The sequence below is a fragment of the Equus quagga genome, unplaced genomic scaffold, assembly GCF_021613505.1.
Source record: "Equus quagga isolate Etosha38 unplaced genomic scaffold, UCLA_HA_Equagga_1.0 146_RagTag, whole genome shotgun sequence".
Lineage (NCBI taxonomy): Eukaryota > Metazoa > Chordata > Mammalia > Perissodactyla > Equidae > Equus > Equus quagga.
In genome coordinates, this window is record NW_025796728.1 from 8,111,941 (window position 1) to 8,133,577 (window position 21,637).

General features: G+C 43.3%; 1 protein-coding gene across 1 annotated transcript in view; it reads left to right on the forward strand.

Annotated features, from left to right (window-relative positions):
* The first annotated feature begins 8,593 nt into the window (after positions 1–8,593).
* LOC124232923 (BEN domain-containing protein 4) overlaps positions 8,594–21,637 on the forward strand; it is a 30,259-nt gene continuing 17,215 nt past the window's right edge. The window contains exons 1-2 of the mRNA XM_046649834.1: positions 8,594–9,202; positions 17,034–17,600. Of these exons, the coding sequence (XP_046505790.1) occupies positions 8,716–9,202; positions 17,034–17,600 (1,054 nt within the window). The 5' untranslated portion in view covers positions 8,594–8,715. The remainder of the gene's footprint in view (positions 9,203–17,033; positions 17,601–21,637) is intronic.

The window sequence follows — 21,637 nt, forward strand, 5'->3', positions numbered from 1 at the left end:
GGCAGGCACACGGAGAGAAAGCCAGGTGAAGATGAAGGCAGAGATGGGGTGATGCTTCTACAAGCCAGGGAACACCAGAGATTGCCAGCAAACCAACTACCAGAAGCTAGGGGAGAGTCATGGAACAGATTCTTCCTCACAGCCTTCAGAAGGAATCAAGCTGGCTGACACCTTCCTTGGACTTCTAGCCTCTAGAACTGTGAGAAAATAATTTTTGTGGTTTAAGCCACCCAGTTTCTGGAATGAACACATGGTATCAAGGTAACCACTTAGAGGACCAGTACACTTTGGGATGCCTGAGCATTTTGCTGTTTATGAGCAAAAAGGGTAACACTCTGTTTCCCCAAAGACAGACTAAGTTACTTTGTTATGACAGCCCTGGGAAACTAATATAGTTCCTTACAGAAAAGAAAAGTCTGTGATTCTGTAACCATTTACCTTTGACACTGTCTGGAGTGATGGGGGAAAGACCCAGAAGTTTGAAGAACCTGAAAACAATAAGTTAAAAGGTCATTGTCGATTGCCATGCAACACACGAAGTTTATTACCAACTGCTTTTGAAGACAAAAGAGGAGGGGAAAAAACCCAAAACTTTCCTCATTTCTAGCCTAGAAAACAGTTCCAAAGAGCCCAGCTGCCTGAACATTATAGAAGTCAGTTAGAAAATTATCACATTTCTTGGAGCAAAAACATATTTCTATTGGTTTTCAAAAATGGATACTTACAGAAGCTTTGTTAGCAAAACATTAAATATTCTAGACAACCAGGACACCAGACAAATCAAGCTGCTTTCTTGGTTGGGGACATATGGCATGGATTAATTTGTAAAAATTCCTGTAAAGCATATAATGTGTGATGTTACAAAACCTCAATTTGCCAACATTTAAGATTGTATTTCATTGGCTCGTTTTAGAACCTTCTCCATGGAAGTTGGTCCTTCTGTGGTACTATGGAACAAAATATTGGCTTAAACTCTAATTAACATTATGAACTGATCATTTCCTATTGCAATACAATACTCATATAGAAAAACAAAGAGAGGGCAGAATGGAAATTGATCTTGCTGGTGGAGACTGCAAACTCTTCCTAAAAACTGAATCACCCACAGTTTGATTTGTTGTTACTACACCTCCTCAACTTTCTTTTTTTTGGTGAGGAAGATTGGCCCTGACATAACATTTGTTGCTAATCTTCTTCTTTTTTCTCCCTAAAAGCCCCTAGTATATAGTTGTATATCCTAGTTGTAAGCCCTTCTAGTTCTTCTATGTGGGATGCTGCCACAGCAGGGCTTGATGAGTGATGTATAGGTCCTTGATGAGCGGTACATAGGCCTGTGCTCAGGATCCGAACCAGCGAACCCTGGGCCGCCAAAGCAGAGTGTGCAAACTTAACCACTCAGCCACGGGGCTGGTGCCATCTCAGCTTTCTTTTAAAACCATTTTCCTCCTTTTTCCCTCCTGGTTTTAATATCCAACTTTATTCTCATAAGTATTTCAAGCTCATACTTCTGTCCAGGTGGGTGGTTTCAGTTCTTTGGGAGGAATGTTCTTTTAGAAATTGGAGGAAAGTGAAGAATAGAGAATAAAAGATTAAATTTACTAAGTTTGACAAGGTATATTTGCTACTTTGATTAAACAGAAGAATCTTGACTTGAGTTAAATTCTTCAATGATTTGCTCTGTGACTTTGGGGAAATTTCTTTAATTCCTGTTCTTTAGTTCTCTTCACTTTACGGAAATAGCCCCGATATCATAACACTGGAAGAATCAATGAAAAAATAAACTAATTCATTATCAAGACCCAATTAGACAATGATGGTAAATTCTGGTACTTTTGCTGGAGCCGATGGGAAAGAGGTGCTCTCTTCCCACACAGGTTCCAACTGCTGGCGACCAGATGAACACCACAAAGAAGGAGCCTGTCAGAGAATGAATTAACACAAAGAAAATCATAGGCAAGAAATAGAGAGGCAGATTCCTAATAACACCATGTGAGCATCCATGCCCACTCTACACCAGCTATACCTCTAGTCTTCAGGGTCGTGTGAGCCACAAGCATCTTTATGGTTAATCCATTTATGCTGGGTTTCTGTCACTTGCTACCAAGAGTCCTAATGAATACAGAACCCTATTAGTGAGAAAAACAGTAATTAGATCAAAGATGACTGTCCTTTTCTACTCTTTAAAAGGATGTACCCACTGCAAAAAGGTCCTAGAAACCATCATAGAAAGGAAAGAAAAAACTGCTGTAGATTTCATTCTAAAGAGAGGCTGGGAGGTGATTACATTTCCTCTGAATAGCCCCAAGGGCCAAAAGTTGGAAGGAGCAAAAAAGCAAATTTGGGTTCAAAGCAAGGAAAACGTTCTGCTGTTCAGAGCTGTGTAAAATGGAATGGACTACCTCTTGAATATGTTCTGCATATGTCTACTTTCTTCCACTGTCACTACTGCTACACTCGTCCAAACAGTCCTAGCTCTCACCTGAACTACTGCCAGAGCCTCCTAAAGTCATTCATACGTTTAACAAATGTTTACTGAGCCTTTACTCTGTGCTAGGCACTATTCTAGATGCTGAGGACTCGGGAGGAAACAGAATGGACAAAAACCCCTGCCCTCAAGGAATCTGCATTCTAGTCAGGGGAAACAAGCAATAAACAAGTACAATACGAAGCATGACAGATGGCAATAGGTGCTACATACGAAAGGAGATAGGGGGCATGTTGAGGGGAGGGAGGAAGGGGACTAGGTTGCGATAGTAAACAGTGACTAGTGAGGGCCTCACTGATCAACTTGAAAAGCAAATTTGCCAGTTAGTTATTGTACTCTCAAAATGAGTTTACTGGAGAATAGACTAAAGAGTAGCAATTCGGGATGTGCGTGCTATGGTGAAGCATAAGCAAATCTGGAGAACAAAGACGGGGGAGCAAAAGTGGGAGTAGCGAGGGGCTGTTCTAAAGGGAAGTCCATTGGAGAAAAGTAACAGTTTAGGGTGATAATGGCTTCTCATTGGCTGAGCTGAAGCATTTCTCATTGGCTGGGCTGTTGCCCAGCAGGGGAGAGAAATCTTCCTTCAGTAGTAGAGTAGTTGAATTTCCTGTTGGAGATGTAAGCATATGTTTCTTCCTGTTTGGAGTAATTGATGATGCATGATAGGATGTGAGAGCTCCCTCTACAGGCCCTCCTGACTCCAACGTAGTTGAGGTTTCTCTTCTTCATCTCACACTGAAAAACAGACAATTAGAGCTAATACTAGAAGGAGATAAGGCAGGGGGTTATGTAGACATCTGGGGAAAGACCATTTTAAGCAGAAGGAATATTGAGAGAAAGAATCCTGAGGAAGGATATTTTGGGCCCATTCAAGACCAGTGAGGCTGGAGTGGAGTGAAGGAGGGTGGGAGGGGGTAGAAAGGGCAAAGGATTGCTGTAGATCACAAGAGGCTTTAAGTTGGCAATTATATGAACTCTGGATTTTACTCTATGGCGGAGGAAGATGATGGAAGGCAGTGGAGAGACATGATTATATTTTAAAAGGGTCAGTCAGGCACTGTTTGGAAAATAATTGTCTCCCTGCATCCAATCTGATCCTCTACAGTCCATCGTCCACAAAGCAGAATGAATCTTTTAAAACACTGTAGAATAACCCAGCAATTCACTCCTGGACATTTACTCCCAGAGAAATAAAACTTACATCCACCCAAAAACCTGCACATGACTTTTCAGAGCAGCTTTATAAACAAGAACCCCAAACTGAAAACAACCATAATGTCCTACAATAGGGGAATGGCTAAACAAACTGTGGGACATCCATACCAAGAAATACTGCTCAGCAATAAAAAGGGACAAACTAGAGTTGTTCCTCAGTATTAGAGGGGTGTTGGTTCCAGGAACCCCCATGGATAGCAACATCCGTGGATGCTCAAGTCCCTTATATAAAACAGTGTAGTACAATGAATACAGTTGGCCCTCTGCATCTGCGGGTTTCAGGCATCCCCTGAATACAGGGCCAACTGTATTGATACACACGACAACATGGATGGATCTCAAGGGCATTAAACTTAAGTGGGAAATCTCAGAAGATCATATATTGCATGATCCAATTTATATAACTAGAGTTACATAAAATGTACCCATTGGAGGAAATGGATGAAGGGTACCCAGGACCTCTCTGCACTATCCTTGTAGCTTCCTGAGAAGCTGTACTTCAAAATAAAGTTTTTTTTTAAAAAAAGCATTGTAGAAAAGAAATTGTGTTCCAATGGAAAACTATGCATTGTCTGCATACAGCACACCTTCCCAGTTATCTGATCCTACTCTTTCACTGTCTTTGAACTATTTTTACAACTTTGAAAGTTTAGATAACTGATAGACATGCAAACTGTCGTGTCTGGTAGAGGTTCCCTTCCCCACTCACCCACACCCCCCATGGAAAAAACAGTTTACACATGGAAAAACCATTTACACATTCAACTCATCATTCCTTTAGTCCATATCAAATTTGTGCTTTTTTGATTTACCCTCTGAACATTATGAGGGAAATGAGCAAGTTAAATAAATTCTTTAAATCTGATCATTCTGATGTCTGTATGAGAGTCATTATTTTACCCTTTCTGAAAATTACCTTTTAAAAACATAAGTCTGGTTGTGTCACTCCCCAGCTTAACTGCCTCCAGGCTTCCCAGTGCATTTAGAATAAATTCCAAATGTTTCCCCAGGTATATAAGACCCCGCACAGCCTGGGCCCAACCTGCCCCTTGGGCCTCATCTCCTCACTCTGCCCCTTGCCAGGACACCCCGACTACTTGCCCTTCTTTCAGCTGCCTGACAACATCAAGCTTGTTCCAGCCTTAATGCTCCTATATCTGTTGTCCCTCAACCTGGATTCCTCTTCTCACAGATGGCTGTTTCAAGAGTAAATTCTCAGCTCAATTTTTGCACCTCAGAGAGGCCTTCTCAAACCACTCTATCAAAACTAACATCCTCATCCTATTTTTTTCATCATAGTTATTTCTATCTGAAATAACTAGTATATAGTTAATAAATAACTACTATATATGATACATAATAACATACTATATTTATTATATATTATATAAATATATACTTATTATATATTATGATAATATTGTTCAGTTAGTTACTAGCTTGTTTATTATCTGCCCACCTCAATTCCATAACAGTAGGATCCTGGAATCTGGTTCCATTATATCCCCAGTGTTTAGAAAGGTACCTACCACACAATAGACACTCAATAAACATTTGTTGAATAAATCCCTGGGTGAATGATGCTTCTGCAAGTAGTAAAGTCCCCATCACCGGAGGTATTTAAGCATTTCTACAACCACTTGACAGGGTCACAGAAAAGCTATGAGTAAAGGCTCAGTCACAAGAATAAAAGACCATGACAGTCCCTTCTAGTACTATGACCCTCTGATTCTCTGGCCACCACGCCCTTTCTGCTGTGCAACGGGAAGAGCCAAGGAGTATTCCTCAGTCATTTCCACCAAATGACAGTATGCACACCCCTGTTCCTGCTGCAATATCATCTCAGCATTAAAATGTTGAAGCTAATCAGACATTTAATTTCAAAGTGGAAGGTCATTATCTTGTCACAAAATTTTATTCCAATTACTTTTTTTTCCTATTATACAAAATGAATTAAAAGTAGCACAAAACACTGGGAGATCAAACAGTCAATCAGAAGCTCATTAAATATCATTGAAATTGGTGCAATAAAAAGCATTTCCCATGGCTGACTTATTATTTAAAAGCTATATTCTGGATGGCTCAAGGAATTGACATGCTGCCAATCAAAAAATCACCCTGTCCATAAATAGCCACTTGGCTTTTAAAAGTTCACTATCTGCTTCTTTTTTTTGAGATAAGAGTAAACACCTAAAAAGATTTAAAGCATGGGTGTAATTACCATCCTATCAGCCCTTATGAGACTCTAAAGAGAAGATATCAGCAAAGTCACTATCTGATAATTCAGACTATAATTTACAGAAAGATGTTTACCAAGTGCTACCAGTGATTTTATAAACACTTCAATATACTACAGCACATTTATATATAATACTCAGCAGAGGACAAGCCCAGGCTTGTACAAGCAGGGATCAGTGGTCAGTTACAATTTTAAAATTGAGTTCAACTCCACACTTGGAATAAACGCCCATTTTATTTTCTAAAGAGTGATTATTAAGCACTTCATTTTTCTATGGACCCAGACATACGTGACTACTAGCAAGAGGATCTGAAACCTGATCATTTTTAAATTTCTACTATTTTTCCTCTAGGAACCCTCCCCGACTCCTATTTTTTTTAAAGCTAAACCAATAATTTTAGTATTTAGTTTTATAGAAACAATTATGTTTTGATGTATGTGATGGCAGGTCCTTTTAGTTGGTAAAACACAACAACAGAAGTACTGTTCCCAGTCTCTTAAGGTGTTTAACTTGTAAGGATGATACAAATTAAAAATACATAAGCAAAAAAGAAAACTCCCAGGTATAGGAAATTACTTCTTCAGTAGAAAGACTCAAGAATTTCTCCCCTCTAGACCCACATGCACACTGCCACCACCCCAATTTCTTTTCAAAAGCCAGACTTATTGGCAAATTATCTGGGAGTAAAGTGGGAGGGAAACATTTCAATGCAAAATTCAGAATTGCTTTATAGAAAGAAAAGTATGGGGAGGTTTGTTATCATTTATTTCCTCCAGTATATCATTCAATTTCAGCTGTCTCACATCTCACAAGAAGCTTCCATTTCTCACTTATGTGCCTAAGAAACATCTCCCTGGCATCTCATTCTCTCTCTCTGTCTTTTACCAGCATTTCATTATTTCTTAACTGTCCCTCACACGCTTGTCTCCCTTTTTCCTAGTGATCCACGTGTCCTCATTTAGCAGTTTTCAGAAGCCAGGGAGAAACGCTGCAAATAATGTTAAATATGATTAATATCTTGAATTCCTTGAAATATGACATGCATGAGTTACAATGAAACCTCTTTTATTTCCCCATGAAATGCTTTTGCATAATGAGAAAGAAAATGTCCTCTATGCCCTAATCAGCCCTGACAGTTCCTGGACTCCCAAATACTTTTATTTATGGCATTATTTATTTCATCTCTAATAAATGGAGAGGGGGGAACCACAGCAGGATCTGAGGAGGCTGCAGGAGAGAGGGAGACTATCTAGGGTGGAGAAACACAGAAGCTAAACCAGCAAAGAAAAGGCTTCCAAAGGAAAGGAGATCTGGGAAATGAGAGGCCAAGGACCTGAACCCCCAGAAAAAGAAAAGGAGTCACTTTCCCAAGACTCAAAGGAAAGCTTTGAAAAGGAATGTAACTTCAGAGTGCAGAGATAAGGGTCACACATCAAGGAGCTGCAAGAAGAATTCTAAGCGGGAGAAGGAAGACTGAAGGCTGGAAACCAAATCTGGGAGGGAGTACGCTGGTAGAGAGTTGGCCTAGGAGTGGGGTGATTTGCTCCAAAGATTGGCTGAGAGGCCAGGACACTCCTCTAGAGGTGAAGACATCTCTACCCCATAGGGATCCTCCTCCAAACCACAGAGGCTCTTCTGTCACTCAAACAACTACTGAAACTGTGTGTCGTCCAGAAACCCTGGCCTGGCAGCCCCAGATGCAGCGAGGAGCTGGGAGTTCTCTGGCCACACTGGTCCTACAAGCGTATCAAATGACGTTGCCGAAGGAGCTAATCACCACCCCAAAGGGAGGTATCAGGTCATATTTTTCCCTCAATTGCACAGTCTACCTGCAATGAGAAGAAAGTGATTTTGAATTCAAATGACCTGGATGCATCTGCGCAAATCGGCCATACACTCCTGACTGTGGGCAATTTCCTCGTGGAACCTCGACTTTCTCATCTGTAGAATGGGGGAAATGATTCTATTATGCACTCTCAGGGCCCCTACAGGGAACTAAAGAAATAATGTTAAAGTCCGACGTCCTGTGCGCTCTTAGGATCAGCAGGAACTCGAAAGCCTCGTGCTGGGCATGAGCAAAACCCCAGCGCGCAGCGAGCTGGGTCAAGACCTCCAAGAAGGTTGGGGGAGCAATTCCCGAGTCGCAGAAGAACTGGCTGTAATACATTCCCCGGGCACAGACGCACTCGAGCTACCCCGCCCCGCCCCGCCCCAACTACTACCAGACCCTCTCTGCACCCCCGAGAGTTTCGGGTCACTTAGGGGGCGCCAGGAGCTCGCTTCCGAAGCCGGACCCCGCCTGCGGCAGCAGAAGCCTCAACTCCACAACTGGGGCTCCGAAGTCTCGCCCTGGCCGGAACCTCCTCCTGTGACCAGGGCGCCCTCCAGGTCTGGGCTCTCCCGTTCCCTCCCCCCGTCGGAGGCACACATCCCGCGGGCCGACCCGGAGGGCGGTGGCGGCGCCAGGCCCCGCCCCGCCCCCATTATCATTAGCAGATATTACCCTAAACACTTGCTCTTTACCTCCTTTCTCCCTCCAGGCATTGGCGAGGCGGCCTGTCAATCAGCACTCGGGCGGCAGCCCCCCGCGCGGGGGCTCAGCGATGCCAGCCTTAGCGACAGGCGGCAGTGGCGGCGGCGACCACGGCGCAGACACACACCATCCCACAAGCGCGCATACGGCCCGAGCCGGCGGGCAGGCGGCGGAGACACCCTCGGAGCCCGGCGCCCGGCGGGGAGGGGGCGCGCGAGCCGGGACCGGCCCCGAGGCGCAGCATGGAGGAGGAGATGCAGCCGGCGGAGGAGGGGCCCAGCGTCCCCAAAATCTACAAGCAGCGCAGCCCCTACAGCGTCCTCAAGACGTTCCCCAGCAAGCGACCGGCGCTGGCCAAGCGCTACGACCGACCCACCCTGGTGGAGCTGCCGCACGTCCGGCCGCCCCCGCCGCCCTTCGCGCCGCACGCCGCCGTCTCCATCAGCAGCAGCGAGCCGCCGCCGCCGCCGCAGCCGTTCCAGGCGCAGAGCTCCTACCCCTCTGGGCCCGGGCGGGCCGCCGCCGCCGCGGCCGCCTCGTCGTCGTCTCCGTCCTGCACGTCCGCCGCGTCCCAGGGCCACCTGAGGACTTCGGCGCCGCCGCCCGCGGCCCCCGCCGCCGCCTCATCCTCGTCTTTCGCCGCCGTCGTCAGGTACGGCCCGGGCCCGGCGGCCGCCGCGGGCAGTAGCGGCGCGGGCAGCGACGGCGCCAGCCTGGAGCTCAGCGCAGGTACCAACTCGGGCGCAACTTTCCTCCCCGCCTCGGCCGGGGGCGGGGTGGGGACCGGGAGGCAGAGGCTGGGGACGGCGGACACCCCCCCGCGCGCCGGGCCTGGCGGGAGGGGCGCGAGGGGCGAGCGGCGGGCGCGCACACCCCGCTGAGGCAGAGTCGGGGCGTCGGAGCGCACCCCGGAGGCCTCCAGCGCGGGCAGCAACTTCTGGAGGATTCCGCGCCGCCGCCGCGTCCGGGGCTTCCGACGGCGCGCGCGCCTCCTAACAGGTGGCTCCGCCGCTCGGATCCGGCTTGGCGCCCAAGAAGCGCCCGCCGTGGTCAGTCAGCAGCGGCGACCGTTCGGGCGGGGGCCGGGGAAGCAGCCTAGCGTGACACCCGCCGCCGCTCCCGCAGAAGCTGGAAGTGCCCTGGCGGCTCTCGGGGACGCCCTGCCGTGACCCTCCGCAGCTTCACTTGTTTCCTTCCACTTCTTGCCTTTACTTCCCTCTCTCCTCGTTTGTTTTTCCTTCTCTCTCTCCACCCCCATTGCCTTCTGGTCCCCTTTTCTCCACCTCTTTGATGCACTCTCACTCTCGCGGTCCGCTCGGCTGGCTCTCGGGCTCTTTCCTTCCCCGTGCGCTTCTGTTTCTCGTGCGCGCGTTGTCTCGGCCCGTCTCTCTGTGCCTCTGTTTCCCCACCCACCCCCGAGTGAGTCCCAGCCGGTGGGCGCCTTGCCCCAGCCACGCGGTGGAACTGCCGCTCGTCCCTGCGGCCGACTCCGGGGAAGGCGGCATCCCGCCCCTCCCCCCCGGCCCGGAGAGCCCCAGGCGCGCCGGCCCGCCGCCCACGCTCCTCCTGCCGCGGGGACACTGCTGCCCCGCGGGGTCCCGAGCGTCTGGGCCCGGGTCCTGCGGAAATGCCTCGTGGGGAGCACCCACCCCAGGGGGCGAGACTCCTGTCCTTGACCAGGAGCCTGCAGGCGGCCGCCTGGGAAAAGCCAGCTCTCCGGCCGGGCTGCGGGGAGGAGGGAGGGCTGGTGGAAAGGCCACAGCCTGGGGCCTGCGCTCTGCGCCCTGCGCCCAAGGGCGCTCCCCGTTCCCTGAGGGCGCGTGGCCACGTTTATCCCCTCGTCTGAGCTAAAAGTTCCTCCTCAGGCCTTTTATGGCACTTTGGAGTGCATTTCGAGCCCCCAAAATTGTGCATATCGGTGAATCAAGGCTTTTTTTTGTAGTGGAAATATGAGCATTGTCTCTAAATGAGTTATAGATGCCTACGCTAATGTTCTGTTGTTTGTCAATATTTTGACACATGAAGGATTGGTTTTGAGAAAGAAAATCTAATTACAGGTTATAGTGAAGACTTGTTCTGTCACATCCCTCACTGATTTGAAGATGTTTGACGGCTCTGAGTGGGGTTCTCCTGTTGGTGTCCTTATTGTCTGTGGGTGTGTTTTTCTTCAGTTGCTCTTGGCCCAGCATTCTATTGTATTTTTATGTTTATTGTTAGGCTACTCACTCACTTCCATTTTCCTCCTTATTTTTTTCTGTTTTCTCCCCTTCTTAAGAGCTTTGTGTTCTTTCTTTCCAGGTTTGGGTTCTTCTTTTCTTCTATACTACTTCTTGCACATGCCTATGTTTATTTTTCGACTCTGTTCTTCATTTTTATCTTGTTTTTCAGAAGTTTGAGTCCTTTTCCCATTTTCTGTATTTTGCTTACTCCTTTGCATAACCTCAGTTCCACCCTGTTCCTTGGGGATTTTCCCCCTTTTTATCTGTCCAGTTCCGTCTTCAGTCTCATCCTGCTTTCTCCTTTCAGTCTTTGCTCTCTTTCAATCTTTTACTTCCTTTTGTACACTATAAATCCGCCCCCTCTCATTTTCTTTTTTATCCATAGTTTATCCCTTCCTATTTTTCCTGTATTTTTTCTTTTTTCTGCACCAGTCACTTGCTGTCCTTTCTGTGGTCCCTCCTACTCTGGCAGTTTCTCTGCTCTTTCGTTCATAGGAGTATGTTTGTTTGGTTTTGTTCCTTCTCACCTTCTTCTAAATGTTCTCTTTCAGTGTGTCTTCTGATGTCCTGTCTAGTTTATTTTATCCCTGGCCCAGGTGGAAATCACATCACTGACTCCACAGGAGTGAAAAGGGCCTTGCTGATGCCCCTCAAACTTCCTATTTTTATTTCCTTTATTCTCAAGGCTGCTGCTTCTGTCTTCTTTTTAAGAGAGATCGTAGAGAAGTAATAAGCTTGATAGCACCAAGGGCAGGATGCCATGTCCTTGCTGGAAGGATAGGAATTGGATGGTAGGTGTCTTCCATGCAATGAGGAAAATGGTCTGGGGCAAAAATAAAAGGTCATAGTACTAGCCATCATCAATTGTGGCTATAATATTAATCATTGGTGAACAAAGCCATCTCTTAACAGGCACAGTGATGTGAGTGGCCATCAGAGGGACAGTCACCTGAAGAGCTGATTGGCTCTTTGAGGAACTAGTGGTTCCACTTTGAACCAATGAGCATGTGAGCACAGCCAGCCAGCCTTTTAGGCATACTGGGTGGGGGTGGGGGTGATGATTGGTTTGTTGCACTCTCACAAAAGTGTTCCTGCAAAGTCTCAGGCCGCCTAGTAAACTGAAAATTGTCAAAAACATCGATGGGTGATGCAATGAGTCAACGATAGAAGAAGACAGGTAACTGAGTATCCAGAGGAAATGCAGTGAACAAATGAAAGGGTTGAAGGGAAATCTTATTTGCCATTAAGGGCCATGAACCTTTGAGAGGAGAAATATGTGCTTAAAAATACATTTTTTCAACATTCTTATAAAATTCCATGAAGAATATAATTTTCCTTAAAAGGGGTAGTATAACATGGTTTTAAAAGCATATTTTTCCTCTGTGGGAGGCTTAGAGTTAAAACCCACATAGATCTTGATATGCAGCCTAAATTTGGCATCAGGAAATGGGAAATTGCATCTTTAAGCAGAGTACAATCAAAAATGAATTACAATAAATCCTATATAATTGCATAGGTCATTCTCTTTAATGAGATTTTATTAACCTGACTGTCAAGCTTTTGAGTCAGGCAGATATTTTATCTTCTTCAACTGATAAAAGTGTCAGCTATAAACCACCATATAAATATTCATAAATCTACACATCTGTGGCAGCCTATCAGCATCATTCTTTTGGACATTAAAAGCATTCTAATTACTTTCTGTCTAGCAGAGCTGAAATGCTGCCTGTTATAGTATGTGCTTGGCAGGCATGATTGCTTTTGTTTGCCATCACAAATAGCAGCATCCTATTTTATATACCGATGGTCCAGAAAATATTCAGGGATTGACTGAGCAGGATGAATATTAGGAAGCACCATCTGGTTTTGATAGCACCAAGTATATTAACTCATCTGTTAATTTTTGACACATCATTGATTTATTTATTTAGAAAAATTGCATCCTGTTTTGCTGTGTTGATGTTTGCCATTAGGAAAAAAAAATTGGGTGGCATTTTTTTTAAAAGACATAGTTCATTGATTTAAAACAAGGGTGATGCTCCCAAAGATGCTTTCATTTTCTGACTTCTATTTTCTCTGCCATGAAGTCCTCTCTTAAAAAGAAGTTATATTAATGTTTTAAGGAAATAATCTATTTTGAATGAGCTGGAAATCCTTTTAGTAGATATATGGATCCATGATAGTAGGTCGCAAAAATTTTTTTCTGCTTCTGCATTTCTAATATTAATATATTTCACCCTTCACTGGGCTAAAATCAAAAGGTTACCACTAATCTCGACTACTGTGATCTCCTTCATAGAAACGGAATACTCTTGGGGATATGCTGTGATGGGCAAATTCCATTCAAGGCTTTACTCACAAAGAAGGACGTTAAAGTGGGGAGCCTGTGTTTGATTGCTGAGTTTCCATCCCTCTTCTTATTCACTTATCAGATTTAGGTTAGATTAAACCACTTAAATTCAGCAGAATTTCTAGAAATGAATTTTTTAATTAAAAAAATAATCATGGGTTCAGATTTTAGAATCAGACTAGGCACAATTTGCAGCATGATATTATGTCCTACCAGGCTGCTCAATAAAGCAAAATAAATTAGAGAGAAGTGGTCATTTTAGAGTGCTTTGTGATTGTGATTTATTCACATTTGATGGTGTTTAATTTTAGAGAGGTTAGGGGTAAAGTAGGTAGGTTAAAGCCCCACTTTAAACTGTTGACTCGACTTTCTTGCCATCATATGAGTGGAGCGTTCTGTGACTAGGAAAAAAAACAGTTTAAAAATTTCAAAATACATGTTCACACTTTGCTCAGTTAAGAATCATGGATCAGTGGCCATTCAATTGTGTTCATATGAAGACAGAACTTTTCTCCATTTCTTAGCGATAATGGGCATCGCACAGTACTTGCATTTCTAATTAGATTCTGTCTGGAAAGTTAAAGTATTACTGGCTGCAATATGTATTAAGTGAAAAGATTTGCTATTTTCCACCAAGTGTAGTAGTAATATTTTTCATCATACTCTTCAATGTATTGATATTAAAATATTATTCAGATATTTTAAAGTACTGAAAAGAGGAGAAATTCAACTTTAATGGTTACCGTTGCTATTTTTGCACATATCAATTCTGAGAACATTCAGAATGAAGCATTCTAAAAAACTGCAGGCAAGAACTGTTTTATGATTGTAGCTGTTCTCCAATATTCTGAGTGCAGTTTAATACATTATCTTTGTAATGTGTAGTATATTACGTAATGATTTTTTTCTCAGCATATTACGAGTTTATCCTTCAATTAAGAAAACAAATCATGCTTGTCCCTAAGTTAGATTTTTTCCCTTAAAATCTATACCCTAATGTGATTTATCAATATGATTAAAACTACTGAATGTTCTTTAGGACATTGAACAAATATATTTGAGCAATTCTGTTTTAGCCTTTCCTTTCATATGTTGTTCCTTTCATCAAGGTTATGTTAAAGATATATCGGCTGCAAATCAGTTGGGACCATGCTGATTAAAATGCAAACAGTAAATACAACTTCAGGTCTAGAATGGGATTATAGGATTAAAATGAATGAAAACTGTTAGTGTGCTAGAATTGAAAATTCTCAATCAATATCATCCTTTGATTATACTAATAAAAGAAGCAAAATCCGGAAGTCAAGAAATGAGAAGGCAACATCTTAAATCTCCCCACTTGTATGGTTCAACCATTTACTTTCTTGTTTATTTGGTTTCAGTCATTGTAAAGAAATGATACCCAAATATTTGAGGTCTTTCCTCATTAAGTTTTGGGTTAAATCGTGAGCTCAGTTCTTCCCTTCTACCTGACAGGGGGGCAGAGGCATCATCAATTCCAGTGTTTGGTGTGTAAAAGATATTCCCACATCCACATCCCTTTTTCTTCAAGGTAGCAAGCCGGACTTTATCTTAGCTGTTCTTCAGCCCATCAATCAGTTCTAGCCTGAAACTATACCTGGCTTCTGGGTCTTTCTTCAGCACTCAAAATAATTGTGTAAAAAACAGGCCTGTGCCTAATATTTGTGGAATTTAGGACAAGAGTACAAATGCAGGCCCACATACCATATATCTAAATGATTAAAAGGTATGAATCTAGCTAACAAAATGTTAAATAAGATGTGTTCTTTCCACCTCACTGATAAATACACCTTCATAATGACCAAGTTTGACTTTGGCGTTTTTAGCCAGCCCATGGCCTTCCCTTCCCACTCCTGCTTCATCCTCCTCCAGGAGGGACTGCACATGCGCACGTATGGATGCCCCAGTCCAGACTGCCTAGCTCTGGCATCGTGGTCTTTCTTGGGGAGGATGGCTCCAGGAAGAGACTGACACAGGCCCTTGAAGCAATTTGAGCAGGGAATTCCTGGGTTTTGAGTCCTCACCATGGGGAAAGGGTGGGCTGGAGGAGGAGGGGCCCTCCTACCTGTCTAAGGATAGTACTGCTCCTAAGAGTGAGGAAGCTCTCTGCCAGGAGAAGACAGTCCTGTGGACTCTTAGCCTGCCTAGCGTGGTCTTACCACCCCCACCCCAGCCAAGTAAATTTGAAGATGCTGTATACTGAGATCTGCTCTTTATTTACAAGAGTTCCTGCATGTGTTCAGTAAGTATTTCCTGAGGTACTGTGCTGGCCCTGAAACCCCAGTGCACTCAGACCCACTGGCCTCATGGAATGTGTGGTCTATAATCCTCTTCTGTACTGGAGAGAACTGGCCTCTGTGTTCTGACTTGCAATTTTTTGGAGAGATTTAGGGACAGTAGCGTTTTATAGATTTGGGAGGTGTAAGGGGTGCTCCCTGTGTGCCAGGCACTGTGCGCTCTGGGCTTTACATATGTATTCTTCTGAAACAGTTTATTTCTATTAAATTAAATAGAAAAAGGAGACTTGGACCCCCCCCCCATACCTTAATTACTTCAGGAAAGAATAGTAAGAGAAAAGAAGACAATGGAGTGTAAAGTACTGCATGGAGGTTTCTGAAGTGTGGTTTCATTAGTCATACATCCTGGATTTTCTGGAGAAATCGATTTCTCATCTCAACTATTCTCATTCGTTGTCGCCATAGAAACCCTCAAGCATCTCACCATTTTTCATTTTTAAAGTTTTTTGTTTTTTGAGTCTTCTTCTGAAGAAGATACAGCTAGTCAAAATTTTCAGAGATGCAAGTAGCTAGTTATGTTTCTATCACAAATAATAGTTATTGGCATCTAAAATCGACAGTATTTTGTTTCTTGCCATTATTCTGGGTATTGGGGAAAGGAAATAAGAGGCATCTTCATACCACTATGTAAGTCCTAAAATGTATCTCTGTGTATTTATAAAGAGCCCATTCTGGGTGGTGGTCAGGAAAGAAGAGACTGTACCTTGTGACATTATATTTAGGGTAAATTTTCAAGACACTTAGACTGACAACATTAAATCCCATTTTCACAATTTGGGAGGGTTTTTTCCCTCTGTTTTTGCAGTGAATTGATTGCTTTCCATTTGTTTTTTGCTTTTTGCTGATTGACAATTGACAGTTCATTTGCTTTAGAGTACGTTTACGTGAACTAACTGGCACTCTCGGCACTTGCCATTTTAAGAGATTTGGCAATCAAATGGAAGAGGCTCTAAGAAGAGGCACTTCTGCTTTTCAGATGATACTGATATACTCAGCCTCAACATTGGCCTTGACAAAACCAAGTTAGCAGATAAGTGAAAAGAAAGAATAGTGAACACAGATGTTGGATGACACGTACAGTTTTGCTTTTGGGTCCATCATCATTTGCCTTATAGGCCCCCTCTTTGTTTTCCGTTAGATGTCTTAGAGCTCTTCAAAAAGACTTTATCTTTCCTCTCCAGTTTGCATCTGGGAGCAACGTCCTCTCAGCAGGGATCGTATCAGCTGATTAATAGCAAGGGCATGAGGGCACTCCAGAAATAGAAGTAATGATTGCTGTAAGCCCTCCTATCAATGAGGAATTGAGTCTGCAGTGGCTGACTCGATTCATTAGAGTAAGGATATTAATGAAGCCAAAGGTGTGAGTGACTTCAGACCTGTGCCGGCCAGTTAAGGCCACCGAGAGGGAAATTTCTATACAGTGCCCAGAGTCGCAGACTGGCTGTTTCCCAGAGTGAGGGGCTGGGGATAGCTCATCAGGCACCCCCCCAGTCGCAGAACAACAGGAAGCTATGCATCCTGTTAAAAGTGGATTCACCGTGTCACCTCAGTTTCTGACAAAGAGTAGAAATACATATTTTTAATGTTTTGGAATATTGAACTCAAAATTGAGGACCTTACTTATCTCTTGTCTTTGGCTGTCGGTCTCTGATGTGTCTTTTCATGTGTTTCAGAGAGTCGTATGATCTTGGATGCCTTTGCCCAGCAGTGCAGTCGAGTTCTTAGCCTCTTAAATTGTGGAGGAAAACTTCTGGACTCCAACCATTCTCAATCCATGATTTCTTGCGTAAAGCAGGAAGGCTCAAGTTATCCTGAAAGACAGGAGCAATGTCACGTTGGGAAAGCAGTCCACAATCAGACCTCAGACAGTGTAGACATAGAGATGCAATATATGCAAAGGAAACAACAAACTTCTGCCTTTTTGAGAGTTTTCACTGACTCCCTACAAAATTATCTGCTCTCGGGAAGCTTTCCCACTCCAAACACCTCATCAGTCAGTGAGTATGGCCATCTGGCCGACATGGATCCTCTGTCAACCTCCCCTGTGCATACACTAGGTGGCTGGACCTCTCCAGCAACGTCTGAATCCCATGGTCACCCATCCTCTTCTACACTGCCAGAGGAGGATGAGGAGGAAGAAGAGGAAGGCTACTGTCCTAGATGCCAAGAGCTGGAGCAGGAGGTTATTTCCCTGCAACAAGAAAATGAAGAGCTCAGAAGAAAATTAGAGAGCATCCCAGGTACCCTGCCTTATTACTTGCAAGCCAACCGCAACTCATTCCTTTGTATTGTCTCATCTGTATGCATGCATGCATGTATATATAGTTTTTTATTTTTGGCCAGTGAGGTGGAAAATTTGGAGAAACAGGCATGCACAGAGTGCCCTTAGCCTGCCAGTGCCAAAAAGGAATTTCAGGATGAGCCACTAGCCTTGTCCTATGTCTAAGCTGCAGTTTTCTTGAGTATAGGCCTCAAGACCATAGTCCTATTAAAAGATGTCATTATCCATATAAAAGTGGTTTTTAGATGTGGTACAATTAGACTGAAATAGGCCAAGTGCTGTGAACCTGAGTTTTCTTCAAAAAGTGGCCCTGTTCCTTTAAAATGGCTTTTGTATTTTTAAAGACTTTGATATATGTGTTTTATTAGTCTGTGATAGAAATTAAAATGAAATGATGCCTTCGGAGGCAGGCCCCTAGTAGTACTGAACAAATGATCTCTTCTATTCCAGTAATTTGTCGCCTTTCTTGTTAAGTTTCAATCGGCATAGTCTGTTTTTAGCATGCAAACTCCCCCTTAAAGTTAATGAGCAACTGTAAACTAAAAGGAGTAGATCAAAGACAGACCAGTGATTAAGCTGATCCCAAACTGTCTGTGCCCCTGGTGAAACAGGAGGCATTGCCTGCCTCTTAGAGACACTGGATTTGCAGAGTACTAAAGTCATCTTTAGGGCAAGATCTTCTCTGGGTTCCAAAGCCATTTTTTCACTATTTGAAAAGGTACTGATTTTGCTTACATCTTTGAATTCATTCCTGCATTGCTGTGGCTTACAAAAGATATTAAGATCTTTACCTGGAACAATATTTTCAAACTTTTTAGTCATACAGCCCACTGATAAAAATTTTTGAGCATGTCTCCACCAGTGTGCACATTTATTGGTTCATTACATACGTGTTCTACTATATTAATACATTCAAAATATAGCATACATAATAAACTTAAAGGTTTTAAGGCTGATAGATAAATATAAATAGAAGTCATATTCTTTTCCTAACTCAGTGTCTTTGCACCACCCAATTTGGCCGCTGATCCAAAAAGAAGAAAATATTGAAGAAAGTTACCCACTTGGTTCATTAATATACATAGGAAGCAAAAACAAAACCCAGTGTTTAACAGTTGCCAAATCAGAAATTTATTTTCCTTCTGTTCTTTCATTTGAAAGAATTCCCCAGGGCCAGCCCCAGTGGCCTAGTGTTTAAGTTCAGCGCGCTCTGCTTCAGCAGCACAGGTTCAGTTCCTGGACAGGGGCCTACAACACTCGTCAGTGGCCACACTGGAGGGGTGGCTCACATACAAGAAGAGGAAGATTGGCAACAGATGTTAGCTCAGGGCAAATCTTCCTCAGCAAAAAAATAAATAAATAAATAAAAGAATTCCCCAAATAGACCTGAAGTTTGGTTCAGAATATTTTGGAATTAGATTTACTGCAGTTATCTTGTTGGGGAGAAGCAAGAGGTGAAGTAAATCTGTTTTCTCTTTTTGCGTTTGAGCCATGCGTCAGATGCAGTCATGGGGTCTTCCGAAGCCAGGCAGGCACTGGCTGCAGCAGAGAGAGTGGGTAGAACTCCAAAGAATGCAATGGAACCAGAGTGCTACTAGTTTCTCCAAGTCAGAGAGAGATGGGTGCGGCTAACACACTGTAGGATTTTATAGCTTTCACAGTTCTGTAAATTATGGTTGATTAACTGTGGGTTTTATCCCCAAAGGGGTATTTTCTATCTAACTTCCCATTCTTCTCTTTCTTTGGGGGAGAAAATAGTGTCCTGGAGATCAACCAACTGCAGATACTTACATCAGCTGTTCAGAACTGTGGGTAAGAATTTCAGAGTACAAGGACAGGTGACACAAATGTCCAGAGTAGTATTGTCTAGTTCCTAATCCTAAATATTTGGCAAGCCATCTGTCCTCAGTGAGTCCTAAGCAACTTTGAAGTTCAGACCACCTCTTGTTTCCTGAATCCATACCAGGTGAAATATCTGTGTCAGAAATAACTCATCACTGGCCTGCCTGTAATCATTGTCTTTCTCTTCTTCCCAGAAAGATGAAAACGCTGCAATTTCTTGAGCCCTCTTGATGGCCAGACATTGAATGATATTGGTTGAAATTAGGATAATTACTTTTACCATAAACATTTCAGCCCTGTTGACAATCCCTTCGATGAACTTGAACCAAGAGCCATTTTACATGGAGAACCACGTTGCTTTTAATGATCCATACTGAAACCCAACTACATAGGTGAAAACCAGTGTGTCAGTTATGAATAGGAAAAAATTAGTGTAAAGTGCAGGAAAATATTAGCTTATTTGTGATTACTTAACACATAGTCTCATTACCTAAGGACTACCTTAGTATTGGGCATCAGGTGGAAAGTGTCACCTGAGATGAAAACTTGAATCAAAAGGAGACATCACTGCCCTCTTTACCCTCACCCCCCCAGCCTCCATCTTTGGCTAAACAGCAAACCATGCTGTGAGTGACCACCTAAGAATCTACTTTTCACTCCATTAGCTATGGATTTAGGGGGGAAGGGGAGGATGGCTATTTTGAGATGCCCATTTGAAGAAAAATGTAAGTAATACTCTGATTTTGCATGTAACAAGAGTATTTTGCAAGCAGCACCTCTCGTATGTAATTTGGGATCGATTTTCCCTAAGCGATGTCACTGTTTCCTGGTGGCCCCAATAGGTCTCTTGTCCTAGAGGCCCACACATTTCTGTGGAAGGACCTGGCGCTTTCTTCTAGTAGAATCTACACTTACATTGTGGGATCACTCTCTTTAGAGCCAAGCAGGGTGGATGAGTGCAAAGGAGAAAGTGACGTGCAGCAGTTAGCAGGGGAAATAAGGATAGCAAGGAGATGGGGGCACCAGCCACAGGTCAGAACCAAGAAAGCCTTTCTCGGTCACGTCTCTGCCACACCAGAGTCATGCTGTTGAGCAACTCTGAGATTCTTGTTTCTTTTTTTTCCCCTAAAATAAAGCATTTATAGCCAGGAGCCATTCTTGAAGTAAGAGTTCAAAAGAAATGAGCCTATTACTCTACATGAAAAAATGATTTCACTTGAGCCACTATAAAGAGGAGGGAGAAGGTGTTAGACCTTACCAAAAAGAAAGGTTGGGGAGAAGTGTTCTTTCCAGCGCCACCTGAGAGGGCCTGTGTTATTGTATTGCTTGTGAAACATTCAACAAAGTCTTATTCATTATCAACTACATGCAAGCAAGGAGCTTCTGGAAAGGACTCTCTAACTTCCAGTTACTTGCAGATGTAGGCAATTAGATATCTTTTTAATCCCAAGGAAATGGCATTAGCACATTTTATTTTTATTAGATTATCACACTAGAACTTAGAAAGTCTGTTTAAAAGTTATATTTTTTGAAAGAAAGTGAAAATAGGTTAAAAGAAAAAAGCCACAAAAGGAAAAGAGAGTTGGATCAGGAATACGAAGAGCAGAGAGGTTATTAAAAGAAGGAAGATGATGGCGAAAGTTCTCAGTGGAGAGGGTGTCAGGTTAGAACAGTCACATTTATGTACAAAGCTTACACTGCACTAGGGGAAGAGAACTCATAAAGAAAGGTGGATATAAAATACTGTATTTTATCTCGTTTAAGACCCATTGAATGTAACACATACCAATGCTTTATGTTCCACTAAGAAAGAAGAAAAAACACTGCAAATCATAATTTCGTATTATAGTTACCTTTCAACACCAAGTTTAGAGATTTTAAAATTTGAAAAGATGTGGGTCTTAGAGTCATAACACATGGTCATTTAAAAAAATAACTTACAAAGTAAAATAATTATGATACATTTAAAATACCTTGAAATTTTCTAAGTGCCAGATATGGGGAAGGTACACCTATTGTTGATATTATTAAAAAACTGTCTACTTTTTAAAGTCTACTTAGGATCGTCTCAGTTTATCCTAACTCCAAACAAATATTAATATTCCAGTTTTACAGCCAAAGAGTTGAAACCTGGACAAGGTGAAGTCTGTGGCA